Here is an 18,281-nt window from a genome sequence, read left to right as displayed (position 1 = left end):
TTATATATTTACTTCCCTGCACATTTTTTTACTCATTTGCATTAATTTTTTGATTAGAAACTTTAAAAGAAATGGTCAGGTTGATTGATGGCAGGCGTTCTCTAAAGCTAAATCATGAGGCAGGCTGTCATAGCTAGAGAGATTTCAAAATAGATAGACCAGTTTGGAGCCTTTTTGGAAAAAAAAAAAAAAAAAAGGAAAAACTAATCTGTTTTCTGATACTGTGATGGCTGATTTCAAAGTCTATCATCCTAACTGCCAGCTCTTATTTCACCCTGGCATGGATTTCTGTTACACTGTCTAAGCGGGGACCTGACACCCATTTACAGCGTTCTCTGTCAGCAAAGACTCTCATGAAACATTTTACAGCTCAGGACTTCATTTTGCCTAAGCGTCCTATAAATATACATACATTTGTCGCTGGATCAAGTGGACAAGCCCTGGCATGACCATAGCAGATGCACATCCCTCCAACCGAAATATCCTTGACCGAGTAGTAATACTGCAAAAAGCAATCCAGAGAGAAATCCTGTTAAGATGACTGCAAGGTGAAAGTAACAAAAGGGGACATTCAGTAAAAACTTTATTTTCTGCTTTTGTCCTTAGTTTGAAGGACATTTGTGTTTCTTGAGGACAAGTGAGGACTCACAAAACTGACAAAGTAACTCCTAGCACTGTGATCTTAGCCCAAAGGAAGAGTGGCCTTTAATTTAAGCTAGTTGGGCATTTTAGAAATATCTTTTTCCCAGTCAGTACCAAGTCCATGCTGGAGTACCTGTGGCTGACAGTAGTTTTTATCTGGGGCTAAGGACAGCTATTCTTCATAAAAGTTGTTTTACATAGTTTCTTGCAAGAAACTCTCTTTTATTGTGATTATAGCAACTGCAGTATTCACAAATCATATGCACACTGTTTTACTTGAAGGATTTGAAAAGAACCAAAAAAATCTGGGTAGAAATTGTGCTCATAACAATATATTCCTTAACCATATTAAGAAGAAAATTAAAAAGTCATTAACTGTAAGTTTATTGTGCAGAACATTTGCATTTTTATATTACTATGTAATATGGTCCATACAATTACCTTTATATATGAAATTAACATAGAGCTATGTTACTAATTATTTTAATCTACCCAGCTATTTTTTAAGGATAATTATGGAGGCTGGACTATTTTTAAAATTTTAATTAATGTGTATGTAACATTTTATAATTGTCAGAGCACTTTACATTATCATATTCAAATAATCATCTTAGTATTAGATAGTTCTATTATTCCAATTATACACACACACAAAAAAAACAGATTTAGCTAGAATATGTAGGTGGACACATATCTGAGTTCCTTGACTAAATATCCCCTTTTTCCAATTTACTTCTTTGTTTCTTTTTCCTTTTATTTGTTTTTGTTACATACATATAGTGTTTTTGAAAATATTTTTGTTATGTTATCTTATTTGATATACCTAGACCTTGAACTAATGGAACTGGCTAGGGAGTTTGGATAGTATAAAAATATTTTTTCCATTTAACCTCATAACTTAATAATATAGACACAAATAGAGATATTTGCTTAAAAAGCTGATACAGTACTATTTGTAAATGCTTTTAAAACTGGGAAATCTATTTTAAATATAAATGTATAATGCTTTGCTTTTGAGTCATGAAGAAGAGCTGAAATTTGCTATCTTATTTTTATACATTTAAATGAGTGTTTATTGAACTTGAGTACTTTCAAAAAACATATTTATATGTTGACTTATACTGCATTATTTTAAAGACTCATGTACAATAAAGTTATAAATAATAGATGTGTACCCCAACCCCCACTCTACCTCCTGCAAGAGATGATAGAAAGAACACTAATTTATTTTCATTGATTTTTTTTCTCTGATAGATATACTGTCAAGAAAGATTAAATTTCACTCCAATTTCACACCAGTCTTCCTTGGTGTATATTTTTAAGTCACGCCAAAATTAGAATTGAAAATGCTTTCTTAAACAAGTGAAAAATCTAAACATTGCTATAAAATAATGATTAGTTTTGCATGAGACAATTTACAATATGTTGAGGTATAATACAAGGGGAAATTATTTCAAGTTTGGAAAATACAGGGCACTAAAACATCTGACACATGTTGCATGGGACTAACTAAAGCCTTAAACGTTATCTTGTGATGGAGAGGTTGGGTGTGGGAAGTTAAGTAACGAGGAAAGAAAACATGTGAGGAGTATTTAGGATCTGTAACTATTAACCCTAGTGATTCAGCAATTTTGCAACCGATGACAGTAGTCTTACCTTAGTAGGATCATTCTAGAATTAAATGCTTTGTCCTACAATATTAATTTCTCCCTATAGTCATTTTTCTTAGCTATACCTCTAGTCATACAGTAGATACTCTATTCACAGGAGTTTGCTTTATAGAGTTATGGCTGAATTGACTTCCCTGGTAATAATGCCTTGGTTGTGTAGCAGCATATGTGGGAGGTGCCATAAACCAGTGAATATGGTAGAAGGTAGACAGGAGGAAGCATGGTTATCACTCATAGCAATCTGGGTTGATCATCTATCTTGTAATCCCACAAATTCCTGTTTAACACTGGAAGACAGCACTTCTGTTAGCTCTTGTGTTCAAAAAGCTTTTGAAAAGATGCTTTAAACTTTTTCCCCTAATATTTTATTCATAAAGGAAAATAAAACAGTATGTAGAATCAGTTTTCTCCTATAGCAGTGCATTTTTAAAACTATGGCTTGTGATTCATTAATCAAGCATAAAACCAAATTATTTGATGGCCCACAAACCAGCAACATCAGCATCACCTGGAAAGTTTTCGAAGTGCAGCGTCTCAGCTGTGCCCTACTGAATCATAACCTATATTTCCACAAGATCACTGGGTAATCCCATGCACATTAAGGTTTAAGACATACTGCTCTCTGTATGTGTGCATGTGTGTATACTGGCTCAGTGGTGGCAAAAAAATGTTTCAAAGCCCCTGCACTTCCAGTAGTAACTCGCCAAAGCAAATTATAACAGTAGTACAGATTGCCTAAAGTGACAAAGGCTAATTTTATTCTGAAAAATAAGATTATTAAGTAGACATTGTGATTCTCATTTTACAAAAGAAGAAATTAAAGTTTGAGAAGGCTAAAATGTTTGATAAATGTTACACATGTAATAAGTGGCACAGCTTGGATCTGAACAAAGGAAAGTCTGTCAAATTTCAAATAATAATAATAAAAATAATTTACAATTCTAAAATAAAAATTTGATAATAACCACTCCTACAAATCACTGAAAACATTTGTAAAGTATTTAACAGACAAAAAGATAAGTGGGATATCATTTGTAGGCTCTAATATGAGTCATCATAACTTACTCTTCTGGTGACAATGGGGTCAATTTCTCTTGGGTCTTTGTGAGCAAACATCATCAAGTCAGCATTCAGTGTGCGGATCCTCTGAAATCTCAGGCGAATATAGCGAGCGGAGGTAAATTCTAGCAGTTCTGGAGAAGGATCATCGGCACTTGGTCTCCCATTGATTAAAGAGATGTGAATCTACACAATATGAAAAATAATTTAACAATTATGTTTTCCAAAATTTAAATATTGATTTTGTTTCTTTTTCTTGGAAAAATAAAGTTAACTTCCCATTCTCCCAATTAGTTAGGCAGATTCAGGTACATGCCTATGCACTGGCATCTAGTGAAGTAACTGACATATGTTATAGTCTTCTTAATACATGTACATGCAATTTGTTTGTTTATATCATAGGCATTTCTCCATATACTTCAACTACCTATATTTCTCTCTTCCAAGGCACTGCGTCAATTTGACCTTCCTAAGATTTCCATAAATTCTTAATCGTTCTTTCTCTGAAAATTATTGTGCCCTAAATTACTTAAGAATCTGGGGTATGGTGGGAAACCAGAAAACTTGGGGAAAAAGTTATAAAATATCAGATTAAAAAAGGAACCCATTAGGAACTTAAAATAATTCTGTACTTGAAAACATCACATTATATAGCCTTAAAATATGGAGAACAAAAATTACAAGGAAAACTAGACAAATCTATCATCACAGTGAGATATTTCAATAGGTTGTTTTAGGTTGTCATTATCTGTATACTTTTAGTAATTAATAGGTCAAGAAGACAAAAATTCACCAAGAATGTAACATACTCTATGAAAATCACACTCTAAAAAATATATTAAACCTGAATGGAATGGTGAATTTTTTAAGACAATACTTCAGCACAGTTGACACCAAGAGAAATAAAATTCAGTCAGATCATTTTCTATGTGAAAGAAAAATTGAGAAATTGCCAACAAACTGCCCTCCAAAGGTGTAGAAGGCTTGCAGGCTCTCACAGGGACTTCTCAAGAGCAAAGAATTCTGATGAAGAATAAACTGTGTGACAAAATAAAAGGTACTCTTGGCACAGATAAAGGAAGGATGTTCCTAATACTCAAAGAACTCTTGTAAATCAATAAAGAAATGCACCAACACCATAACAAAATGCACAAATATATGAGGGCCCTATTCAAAGAAAAGAAAATTAAAATGACTGTTAAAAGTTGATAAGATACTGATCCTCCCTCATAATAGGATAAATGTTAATTAAAAACACACTGATAAACTTCCCATTTTTTCAGGTTGGCAAACCCCACAAATATTGGTAATACTCTCTGATAGTTAGACTAAGAGAGTAGATACATATCTCTTACATTTACAGGTATAAGTGTAAAATGATACAAATTTCAAGAAAGTCAATTGAGCAGTAACCATCAAAATTAGAAACACACAGTAATTCTGAGCTAGCAATTCCACTTCTAGGAATTATTCTACAGACATAAAATAATGCAGATACTATATTACAGGTGAACTGAATATGGCTAATGGACTGAATGTTTGCCTCCCCCCTACTAAAATTCATATGTTGAAAGCTTAATCCCAAATGTGATGATATTTGGGGGCAAGGCGTTTGGTAGGTAATTAGATCCTGAGGGTGGAGCCCTCAAGAATGAGATTAGTGACCTAATAAACAGAGGCCAGACAGCTAGCTAGCTCTCTTTCCATCATGTGAGGCTACAAGAAGTCAGCAGTCTGCAAGCCCCAAAACAGTCCTCACCAAAGCATAACCATGAGGACACCCTGATCTCAAATTTTCAGCCTCCAGTACTGTGGGAAATAAATTTCTCTTATTTACAACCCACCTAGTCTATGGAACTTTCTTATGGCCGCCCAAACTGACAAAGGCAATATTATTCTTTCAGCATTTTTGATTATAATCTTTTTTGGTCACATCGAAGGACTGGAAATAACCTAATATCCATCAATATGGAACTGGTTAAATAAATTGTATGTTTGCATAATGAATTATCTGCAACCATAAAAAAGAATGAGGAATCTCTCAACATACAGATAGGAAGAAGCACATACTTACACTGTTTTTGTATTCTGTAAATGGATTATTATTACCTATGCAACAAATTGAATCAAGCCAAAATTGTTAAAGAAAGTGAAATTGAGTGGTAGATTTTGAACTGAAAATACACATACACACTCACACTCACACACACACACACACACACAAACATGCACACACACATGCACACAGTGCTAAAGGTACAGGGATGCAGGAAGTGGGAGTTCTGTGCTATCTGGGAGATGCTTGGGTACAGGACAGTGTGTGCACTGAGGAGCTGTGACTCAAGGTCACCCACTGGAATTTTCATCCACTTTGTAAGATGATATATCATGTGTGTTAATTACATTTTTTGACAGGAGAGGCAATGATACGTATTTCCATTCCTAACGTCCTGCATTTAGATAATCCCAGGGAGCCTTTTACAAACTGACTGCCAATAAACTACTTGAGTCACCAGAGAAATACAGCAAACTCTGAGATGAGAAACTAATTCTGGTGTCACAAAGAATAGACTCAAAATGCCTCATGATAAAAATATGAATATGTTCCAGCTAATTGAATCTACCTGGGATACTTAGTAAGGAATAGAATGCAAGGTCTTCTAAAATACGAATCTGAAAATACTGAATCCCCTCTAATGCAGGGATTCTAAAAGAGTGAAGCAGATCTTGTATATTCCTCAAGATCCGCATTTCTCGCATCTAGCAGGTGAGCCAGAAATGTGTTTAGAATTGAGTTATATTTTTGGCTTAAGGAGGTTAGAATTAAATGTTAAAAGAATGGATAAATATACGGATGAAACCATTAAAACTAATTTCCCTCTGAGATTAACCTTGGCACCCAAAAAAGTCACCAGTGCCATTGAACTCAGGCTTACATTTCTATCAAATTCTCTCTTGACTGTCCCCAAAAATACTACTTGAAAGAAAGGAGGAAATCACTACATGTCTAGGATTATAGTTTCTGAACATTATTAGAGTTTATTTGGTGTGAATGCTGTGGTGAATCATGTTTGTGCCGTATGAAGAATCAGTAAGTTTCTCACTTAAACATACAAAGGACCTTTCTGGAAAAAAGGTGTACATATTCTCATTTAGGTTAATAAATCGTGTGATAGCTACATGAAGGATTCAGCAAAAGAACACTTCTCACAGCTTTGGTATTTTCATCAAGCTACTCTGCCAAGAGATCTTGTGAATATAGTTAGTCCCAAGCTGTTTCTGGGATATAAAACAAGCCAGCTGTTTGGCGATGTTGTGTGCAGCTTCCTTCCACTGTTTTGTGTGTATTTTTTTTTCCATTCTCCTTCAAAATAAATCATAATGTTGGATAGGATATTTCCACTAGCACAGCGCAGTGTAATTCCAAGTCCACTGGATAGCTTAGGATACTTCCTGATTTCCTATGGGGTGACAGCCAGAGGGTGGTATCTGTCTTCAAGGAAGATGAAATGTATCCATCCCCAAGACCACCACTGTCTTGCTGTGAGGACCTGAGAAATCTGTGGCAGCCTCTAGTGTCTTCCAAAGTGGTTTCTATTACAGACATGTTGGTGGGTGTATGTTCATGCTGTCACAGGAATTCATTCCAACTGCAAATATCAGACTGTGGTTATCAACTGGTTTTTTAGAGTTTAAAATGACACTCTTCTTTGAAGTTTGTTTTCCAAGGCAAATAAAGGGGGGAAAACCTTATCAGAAACATCTCTTTTTATAACCAAATAACAATATCAATATTATACTCTGTTCACCCAAATAATCCTGATTTACTAATGCAAGCATACTATATAAATCATGTTTGCTTTACAGATTAGTAAGACCTCTGTGCCTCAATGGCATTTTTATTTTAGAATACATTTTAAAAAATGATTTATGCCACAAATAATTAGATTTCTCATATAGATGATTTTCCATTATTATGCTTGTCTATTTATGTTGCTACATTTGTTTTGGAAAGCTTGAAGAGCTATAATTCTAATACCTTCCCTAACAATACAAGTTTCTTGAGTGAATGGATGGATGGGAGAATGAAGGCTACTGAAAGATCATGAATAAGTATCAGAAACTTTGAAATAAGTAGCAGAAGTGGATGAAGTTGACAACTTGATGTGTGGTACGCTCTCTCCTAAAACATTTTTGTATTATCAATCTCTACAAGTGTGCCAATGAAACAGGTAAAACAAATTGAAAGTAAGCTGACCCCAGGACACAGAACAGTAAATCCATATGTGTAGCTTGAGATTAAGGATGTACAGATATGGACAAAGAATTTTTATGTAAATGAGTGGCTGAGACATCTGGGAACCTCTTAAATCCAGTCATGCTCAATATGGCATTATTTGGGGAGAAATAACAAAAATAAGCCTAATCTCTTTTATTTTGACTGTGTAAGAAAAGAAGTACCATCACCCCTCATCAGTTATAGTTTCAGGGGATTTGTGGGGATTGGTTCCAGGACCTCCTGTGGATATCAAAATCTGAGGATGCTCAAGTCCTTGAAATGAAATGGCATAGTATGTGCATATAACCTATACACATATTTCAAAATTATTTAAATCACATCTACATTACTTTAAATACCCAATACAATGTAAAGGCTATGTAAATAGTTGTTATACCATATTATTTAGGGAATAATGACAAGAAAAAAGTCTGCACATGTTCAGTACAGATGCAGATTTTTTTCTAACATTTTTCTTCTGCAGTCAGTTGAATCCATGGATGTGGAATCCACAGATTCAGAGGTCTGACTGTACATGTTTGAAGAAGCGAGGTGAGCTGTAGAAAGCTCAAGGAAAGGGAACAATGCAACAATTGGTCATTGTGTTTCTAGCACAGAGTAAAAGCTCTGAGTCTGGCTCTGGATGGTAAATAGGTACATTTTGGTTTATTCCTCCACAATGCTCCTATTATTCCATTGGTCTTCATCCATTCCACTGAAACTACTCTTGGGAAAGTCACCAATGTCCTTCACATTACTAAATGAAATGTCCAGTTCTCAGTTCTCACCATATTTGACCTATTAGCAGCATTTGAGACAAGTGATTACTCCACTGACTTCCAGGACACACTGTTCTTGTTTTCCTTCTACCGCTTCAGCTACTCCTTCTCAATCCCCTTCACTGCCAACTTTAATCCTTCCTAACTTTCTCATAATAGAGCACCACAGTGCTCAACCCTTGGCCTTTTCCTCTGCTCTGTCCTCACATACTCATTTAGTAATCCCATTGAAGCTCAGTTTGTACTAAGTGTATTATCATCTTTATGAATTGTCAGTAGCTTTATTATATGTATCAGCATAATTACTGAAAAATAATCTTACCATACCTTATCAGAAAGCTTTCACTGTAATTTAAAAAATCTTATTCAAATCAATGGAATATTGAAATATTTTTAAATGTTATAAAATATGAAAATACCATGAATATATGAAACAGTAATGCACGGGTAATTCAAATATACTGGATAAATGACAAGAGTTCATAAGATATAATTTATTATACAGATTAATAAAATCTTTAGACCTTTCAGACTAGACATTTCCTTACCAAGAATCTTCCTGGCCTTAATGAACACATACAGGATTATGGACTCAATCTGTTTCCAGGCGTTATTTCCAATTATATCAGGCACAGTTTTTGAAGTATTCTGTCAATTTTCCTTTACTTCATATTTTGTTATTTTCTCCAACCAAGAGTTCTAATTTTTAGAGTTATTTTTATTAATTCTAACACTGCTCATTTGCATATTCAGAAAATTAGGTACTCTGAAGGCTTAAAATATATGCTTACCTTTCAGAGCTTTATCTCTGGCCTTCCTCTTTATATTTCAATATTTCCCATTCATATAGTCAGTCTATCACTCATTCACTCAAATGTATGTATTGGATATCTACTAGATGGTCACTGAATCATTTTTACTTTCCCTTCTATGTCATGGTCTATCTTATCTTTAGGCCCTTTCCTCAAACACCTTTTCTGTGTTCTCACTGCTTGCCATTTACACAGATGTACTTTATACATCTTTAAAATCTCAGCTGTGTTGCCAATTCCATCCTCCCACAAATACCTCCATGGACTGTCTAGGAGCTCCTTCTATAATTTATCCAAACTCCCTTGACTCTGCCTATTTTTATTGCCAATTTACTTGCTTGTGTCTGCTACTAGATTTAAGTTCAAAGAGGGTATACATTTTCTTATTTATTGTAAATCCTCAGTGTTTAGCATAATGATTTCAGTACATACTATATTATCAGTAATTATTTGTTGAATGAACATATCAATAGCAGTCCCCAAATACTATAGACTGGAATAGAGCTTCCAATGAATTAGCTCTTTCCTCAATCAAACATTTATAATTTGTGCATTGCATGTATCACTTAAAATTTGTATATATTTTAACTGTATTTTACCTATATTTTTAATTCCATTTATTGACGGTTCATCATAAATTCTAGTATAAATTTATTTATTCTAGTCTAATAAATTATTTTAGAGCTATAATAACTTAAGTATTTTTAAAAATATTATATGGGTATCTTCATACGTTTAGGTAAATCAATGAAGGATTATTAAATATACTAGTAGAGCCATTTATATTTTTTAGTATACTAGCAGAGCCATTCATATTTTTATCACAAAGAGAAAAATAATTTTATAAATGGATTTGTCCCTTCAGGTGCCTTAATATTCCTTCTACTCAGAACTGGAAAGTCCTCATTTTCATGCAGCATGTAGGGCACTGAATTAGTTTGGAAGGTCTTTAGTAAAGGTCTTTTTTTTTTTTTTCCTACTGTCACTAGAAATTTACACGACCAAACAGAACAACTACTCTTACATGTTCGATGACTACCGAGTGGCTTGAAAGGTAGTGCTGTAATAATAAAATGTCAAGAACTGTGCACAACCTTCTTTAACCTACCTCTTCCAAGAATACAAGGAAATGGCAACTTGAACTGTTCAACAAATATGACTGTATCGTTGACAACTCTACCCCTAAGCTTAGACTTAACAGGTCTTTCCTTCTTAGATAAGAAGGTATTATGCTTTCGATACCTAACACTGTGACCACAGGTCACTGATGGGTGACCTGTAACCCATAATAACTGAATGGAAGATCCTGGTATCCTTCCCACTGGTCATAACGCATAAAAGGAACACTGACCACTAAGTGCCTGAAAATTTTAAAAAGCTGTAAATCATTACTGCTTGATTCCAATTGTCCCTGAACTTAAATTGCCATTCTCCTTTTCTTTAATTTCTTTAGAATTACAGTCCTTGCACTTGTCATTCCTAAATGAAAGCTTTGCCTTCCACAAAATATTTAAACATATTCTTCAGTCAACACAAGTCTTTAATAAATTTCAGCATAATAAGAAAATCAGTTTTCTTTAAAGATTATTTGCTATTTTATATGTTTATTTTTCTTTTCTGCTAGTGAAACTAGTTAAAAGGTTTGTGCAGCTTTTTTTTTTTTTCCTGCTGGTCAAAGAAGAACACGTCTCTTCTCTCCCTTCTCTCTCTCTCTCTGTCTCTCTCTCATGTTGTATCAGACTTGGCTGCAACATTTTCTTTTTGTACCAATAGCAGATTTCATGTGGCAGTGCTTTCTAACTACTATGGAACTACCAAACACCAGAAGAACTAACTTTTTAAAAACGATCAAAAATAGAAGCAAAGCCTTAGCTGCTTTAGGAGTTCCAATTTTATCAAAGTCTCTATGATTCTTTTTCTTAGAAAGCCTCTGGTGGTCGTCCTGCTTTGTACAACTCAAAGCAACCAACAAAGCATTTACTTCTAAGCCCCTTATTCAAGATGAGCTTAGGTTAGTTTCATCTGAAACATGCCCAGGTGGGTGACCTGTAATCCACAGAATTGAGTGAAATATCCTGGTATCATTCCCATTGGGCATGACGTACAAAAGGAACAGTGATTACTAAGTGCCTGAAATTTTCAAAAAAACAAAAAAAAAATTACTAAACGCAAATTTCCCCCTTCCCTCTCACTTTTTTTTTCTCTGAAAGGAATTTGACATACAGGAGTTCATTTTACATCTATTTTTAAATGCTTTCAAATAATTTTTAAAAAGTACTCAAAGTTGAAATATTGTATTTATCTTTGTGTTTTTCTTTCTTCAGTTAAAGTATATAATAATTACATAGATAAAAGAAGACTTGTCAAAATAGAGCTTCTCATTTACATTTTATCAAATGCAGACACCATTGTTAAATCTTTGTGCTGTTAAGCTAAGACTATATAGGAATACACAGCTAGGAAAGAATCTAAGAGGAGTAGCTTCAGAGCAAGTCATGAGGGAAAAACACCAGAAGGAAGTTCTCTCACTCTCCTCGAACATTTGCATTGCTCCAAATTTTGTTTTGGGTGTGCCCCAACCAGAGATATCATAAGAGAATAAAATCATTAGTCATGTATTCCAACCTCATTGCTATTTCAGAAATTACAATACACAAGATCTTGTACACAAAAACAATAGTAGTTATTCTTGCAAACTTACTGGATATGAGACACTCTTGCATGTGATCTGTATGTATGAACTCATATAAGATTAACTCATTTAATGGTTACAATGTGTTCGATTCCAGTCTGAATTCACTGAATGTGCTCATCACTACCCATAGAGGAAGGGTTCAATAAGCATTTGTTGGATGAAAAAGAACTGGTCATCTAGGCCCCTTTTGAAGACTTGTAGTGACAGAAAGCTCACTACTAGTGAGAGTCTATTCCATGTACCTTCCCTTCATTCTATCATCTGATTTGGGATTCCATTCCAATCCTGTCTATGACAGACCCAGTATTTTAACTCCATCTCCTCTTTATCGTCCTCCTGTTGCTCTTCTGGAATAGTCTTTACTGTTTGATTTCCTGCAGATCTTGGCTTTTCTTCATGAATTTGTGTTGGATGAATTTGTATTCTATCCATTCTAGGCTTCCTGCGGTAGACTTTTTACCATGCCCTAGGTCACCACGTAGGGCCTGTCATGGGATCCGACGGTGCCCAGGTCCCCTGAGAAGGGGCAGGAGTGAGGCAGATTAGAGTACAAATGTCACTAAGCCAAAGGATAGTTCCAGACCCAATATCACCTCCTGCCATTGATCCGTATCAGTAGAGACCCTCCTGGTAAATAGAAGCAAAGCTCTATGCTGACCAAAATCAGAACTGAAACATGCCTAAGAGTTGAGGGCTAAAGCAGGGGTCCCCAACTGCTGGGCCATGGACCAGTACTATCTGTGGCCTGTTAGGAACCAGGCTGCACAGAAGGAGGTGTCTGAGCTCCACCTCCTGTCAGATCAGCAGCTGCGGCATTAGGTTCTTGAAGGAGCACAAGCCCTATTGTAAACTGTGCATGTGAGGGACCTAGCTTGCAGGCTCCTTATGAGACTCTAACTAATGCTTGATGACATGAAGTAGAACAGTTTCACCTGGAAACCCATCCCCACTCCCCATCCCCCCTGTCAATTCCATGGAAAAACTGTCTTCCACAAAACCAATCCCTGGCACCAAAAAGGTTGGGGACTGCTGGGCTAAAGCATTATTCTCCGGAAAAGAACCAACAACTCCTAAAGTCTTACTAACATCTTAATAAATGAAATTGGTTATGATAGGTTTAGTACTTAAGTACTTTAGTAAGTAAAAGCCATTCCCTAGTTTTCGAAAATACGTATGCTTTATGGTAAATTCTACAAAGAAGAAAGTGCTAAAACCTCAAATTATAGTGAGATGAAGAAAATATGTTAATAACAAAAATAAATATGTGAAATAACATGATCTCCCTTAATGTGGAGAGCTGTTAGAGAAAGTTCCGATAGAAAACAAAGTAACTCAGAGTACAATGACCTACATCGGTGAGACGGAACAATCAGTACACTTGAAAGTCAGATAACAACAGCTCAAAGGAAAACAAGCAACATTTTCCTGTTTTGTTTTCAGTCCCCGTGTGGGAACACTTGTTTAAAATAAAAATAAAATCTTGGAGCAGGAGGTCTAAATACAGTGCCAGATCCTGTGTCATTAGATTGGAACAAAACCTAGACAGGAACTTAAAAGAGAAATTCAGTCTCCTTCATTCTCATTCTCTGACTCAAAGGTTCTTCAGAGAAAAGTTGAATTGTGTGTGCGTGTGTGTGTGTGTGTGTGTTGAATTGTCTCTGTGTGTGTGTGTATTTTATGAGTACACAAATGAAAAGCTGTATAAATACATTCATTTGGATTTTTACTCATATGTATAGAAGCAGCATTTCAGGATAGCTACTAGCAGCCTCCACTGATTTAATGTTCAGAAAGCTTAAAACTCAAGATGTCAGAGACTTTAAATTTATGGAATCATACTAATGCATACAGGAGTTTAAGCAGAGACACAAGCTCTTCAAGACTGAGCATTCCATTGGCTAGCTAATTTCTAATGTTCTTAACATTGTGTGTATGCAAACTGGAGTTCCTAGTGACTGTCACCATCCTCCCACACTCTGACGCTTGCCTACCAACTCCCTATTCTCACCTCTCAATATATCAACATTCTCTGAATGTTCCCTTCTTTTGCCACCTTTCCCTCTCCTCTTAGTTTTGTTTTCACATGACTAATTTTTTGGTGTCTCTTTCCATCACTTTACCTAGTCTCCATTCTTCTTTACTTTTGCCCCGTTTAATTTTATTTCATCTGTAGAGTGAAATTGCATATTCACAGTTGGTCAAGTTTCTCCGCTTTCAAGTAAAATCATGTGTTCAATTACTCTAAATACAGCCCCTGACCTAGCTCTGTAAAAGGAAACTGCAGGCCTCTCTGATCTTTTCTCATTGCACAAGGAATTTTAAAAAATTAAATTATTTTGCAAAACAAAATTGTATATTTTCATAAATGATGTCTTCACTTCAGTGGGTTTATAAACCTGAGTCTGTGTACAACTGTAGGGATGTTTGTATGTATATGCTTTTCTAATATTGTCTATCCCCATGTGTCTGATACTTTGTGTGATTGCATGTACGTATGTGTGTTTGTGTGTGTGTTCAGAGAGTTAACCATAGTTTAAGATCAAATTTGTTGGAGACAAATTGCTTGTGTTCAAATTCTGGCTCCTCCACTTACTATCTGTGTGAATTTAGACAATTTACTTAATCTCTGTATACCTCAGTTTTCTCTAACAAAGGTAAATAAAAATAATATCTTATAGTGTTGTTTGGTGGATTAAAAGAAATAATTTATGTGAAATGATTAGAACAATATCTAGCACACAGGAGAAACTATTGTTAGTTGCCGTTACCCTTGAAAGAGTTAAAAAAAAAAATGTAAATGACACTGGATCTCTCCATTTAGCAGGATGTACTCCACCCTTTATAGCAGTTACCTGTTACCAACCTGGACAGCCTGAGACAACATGAATAAGTAAGTTTCCATCCACAATAAAGAGGTGCTTTTGGAAATGCTAAGGTCACTGAACATCAATAGGAGAATGTGCATCAAGGAAAGCAGGACATGTTCTTGGGTTTGCATTCTTATCCATATCCAATTTTCATGCAAGCAATTAAGAGTAAGGTCAGAGGCCGGGTGCGGTGGCTCACGCCTGTAATCCCAGCACTTTGGGAGGCCGAGGCGGGCAGATCACGAGGTCAGGAGATTGAGATCATCCTGGCTAACACAGTGAAACTCCGTCTCTACTAAAAATACAAAAAATTAGCCAGGCGTGGTGGCAGGCGCCTGTAGTCCTAGCTACTCGGGAGGCTGAGGCAGGAGAATGGCATGAACCCGGGAGGTGGAGCTTGCAGTGAGCCAAGATCGTGCCACTGCACTCCAGCCTGGGCGACAGAGCGAGACTCCGTCTCAAAAAAAAAAAAAAAAAAAAAAAAAACCGTAATCCCCTCCGGATCTGTGCTGAGGTGCTGAGGCTGTTGCTCCGGGGGTGGCCTATAGTCTCATCCCCTGACTTTTGCGGTTGAGATCAGAGTAGACGACTAAGGACCAACACGAAGGTTGCAGGAAGAGGAGATTGTAGAATTATTGACATCTGGGCAGTAGTTTGTGAGAAGCGGGAAATGAAAAACAGAAGAACGTGATGGAGAAGGGATCCTCTATACATCTGACTTCATACTTAAAATTTTGTTAGAGCCACCACATTTGTACCTCAACATTGTGATGTACACAGATGGCGAGATATCATTTAAAAATATCAAAGTTCTAAGAAAGTGTTTCATTGAGGAGATTTGTAGTTAATTTTACATGGCTTATAGGACAACAACAATTTTGATACAAGTAAACAGTAGCCCAAGGTTTAGGTTCCTACCATTATTCTGTACAGAGTTGGATCCTAATCATTTATTTACTAGGTTTGTAGGATGTTGGCTCTGTGCACCTCGACATCTGTACAGCACCAACAGATCCCTAGTTCCTTCAAAGAAACAGAGTACACAAAGGGACCTCTCCTCCCACACAAACAGAAGATGAAGTTTTCTGTAGATTTAGCAAGCACACAGTGTTCTTGTTCCTTTGCTGGACTCAGACTAATAACTGACCACAGGGAGCTGCAGGGCCATGCCCTCAAAGAAGCTCAGATACAGCTTGTGTTGATGGTTAGCTGGCAGGGAGTTGGGGACAAGCTAAAACTCAGGACCTTATTTTCTGTCAGGTCCATGCAGGATAGCTAATATTAAGAAATGTTACAACTCAATAAAAATGAATAAACAGCTGATGAGAGGTCACTGATCATTATTGTAAGTTATTTGTCTAAAGTGGACTTCGTTTCACAACATTCCTTTTCTCTTTCCTCTTGACAAACACAGCATGAATGAAAGGTAAAAAGAATAAAACATTTAATCAATCATCCAGGGGCCAGGGCTGAATTGCTTTCTTTTATACATTTGCTGCCAAGTTCACAGAATCAGGGTTGTTTTCAATTATTTGTAATATGCTTTCCCAGAAGAATTTATAATAGGTTGTTTAGGCATTGTTCCCTTTTCTATTAATGACAAAAATACAACCGTCCTTTCTTAGCAAAAAGAAAAGGGAGTGTAATTAGGAAAATTATAATGAATGTTGCTGTTGGGCTTAAGATTTGTTTTGTTTGTTTTCATTTCTAAACTGGCTCACAATGAGAGATGGCAACAAAACTGTTTCATTTATCCTTCCCTCCCATTATCTTATTTCCAAAACAAGAAGCTAACATTAATCTCTTTATAGAGATAGTTTATAAAATGGCACCTGTAAAAATTAAAAATAAGCATTATTTTTATGCTTATTTGATGTCATGATTATGTAATGTTGTGCTCTTGTAGTTCTAACAACTTTGAACTTGGTTCCTTAAAAAAAGGAATACGCTGTAAGTCCAGTGAATATTTATTGCCCAGAATGCAATTCTCCCAATCTACTTCTAAAAATTACCCTTTCTCTCCTATCTCAGGCTTCTTTGTAGGTTTCCTCTACATCTTCCATGTCTCACCACTATCAGCATCACTGCCATCTTCAGTATCTCCCAGTTTGATAAGGTGCAAATAAAGACACAGGCTCATTAAGAGGAGACGCCACTCCATATCAGATGGCTAAGTGTGGCAGTCTTTTAAGAAAAAGAAAAGTGAATCTCTAAAATCTTGTTTACAGGCAGCCCAATCAGCTCTATTGCTTATGTGGAGAGATGATATACAGACTTCTCTTGTCTCAATTATCTCACTCCATGGCCTAGGGCCAGAGACCACAATGGTCACACTCTATGGCCCACTTATATTCACAGTGAACCAGAGTGCACCACAAGAGAGCTAGCTTTGACAAATCTCAGTCCTATGACTAGTGCTAGTATGTGGTGGGGTTTGTTTGCAGGTTTTTCTGAAAATCTGATCAATATTCAGTCCCTTCTTTGACTTTATTCCTGATAATCCACCTTCTTTTCTGTTTCTAATCCTTTCTGCTCTATTATAATTAAGCTCTTTCACTGGAATACCACATGCTCTTCCTATCCTCCAATAATGTGCTGTAGCTGAAATAATGCTTCCTCCTAACAGCTACATCTGTACTTCTGCCCCTTTAAAATTATTTTACTGAGTCTCTAAAATATGTTATTTTAAAAGATAAAATATGCCTTATTCTCAATTTGTAGGATATGCACCACTCTGTTTTTACTTGAGTCTCTTCCCTTATACTTATATATCCCTACTTCCTAACAGTGGTCTATTTGAGAAATGATGTAATGGCCCCGATAAAAAGAGAGGAAATGATTCTCTTATGGCATAAACATCATCCTCAATGTGTACAATCTGTATGTACAGAAGCACATGTACACTACCAGCAATCCTGCTTTTCCTTCAAGTAAAAATACAAATTTGTATGTAGGTTAACACATTAGTTAACAATTTTAAAATAAGCCTTCCAGAGTTTATAAATTCAAATGAGTGCATCTCTTTCAAAATAATTATTTTGGGGTGCTCTGTTTATAACAATATTGATGTTTCTCCATTTTAATACTCCTGTGTTTTTCCTTATTCCTGAAATTTTTCTTTAAATGGCATGAGGAAGACTAGTTCAAAAACAAATATTATTGGGGAAAAGGAAATTAGATCACAAAAATTAAAGGTCAGAGTAGAAGTATAAAATTCAAGCTGAACATTGAGGAAGATACAGAGAGCAGAGCCTGGCCACGTATTTCCTCCATCACCCAGAATTGCTGGGCTCCTTTCAGCTTCAGTATTCCTTAAGAGTCAACCACAGGAAGTTGCTGGGAAATATTAAACTTTTAAGAAAGAAACTGGCAGCCAAGGGTAGTTTACTTAAGAAATATTTCACTTATAAAATCAAATCTTTGTATTTCATTTAAGACTAATAATCATTCACCATGGAAAAGATTTTACTATATAAAT

At 35.8% G+C, this 18,281-nt stretch overlaps 1 protein-coding gene across 6 annotated transcripts in view; it reads right to left on the bottom strand.

Moving 5' to 3' along the window:
* The window catches only part of LAMA2 (laminin subunit alpha 2), a 631,365-nt gene that overhangs the window by 371,485 nt on the left and 241,599 nt on the right, over positions 1–18,281 (bottom strand). For all 6 annotated transcript variants that reach the window (XM_055391635.2, XM_055391626.2, XM_055391631.2 and 3 more), the window contains exons 5-6: positions 3,378–3,557; positions 413–502 (exon numbers count right to left, since the gene is read on the bottom strand). In XM_055391635.2, coding sequence (XP_055247610.1) covers positions 413–502; positions 3,378–3,557 — 270 coding nt within the window. The remainder of the gene's footprint in view (positions 1–412; positions 503–3,377; positions 3,558–18,281) is intronic.

Source organism: Gorilla gorilla, chromosome 5 (assembly GCF_029281585.2).
Source record: "Gorilla gorilla gorilla isolate KB3781 chromosome 5, NHGRI_mGorGor1-v2.1_pri, whole genome shotgun sequence".
Taxonomy (NCBI): domain Eukaryota; kingdom Metazoa; phylum Chordata; class Mammalia; order Primates; family Hominidae; genus Gorilla; species Gorilla gorilla.
This window is presented reverse-complemented; position numbering and strand designations above follow the sequence as displayed.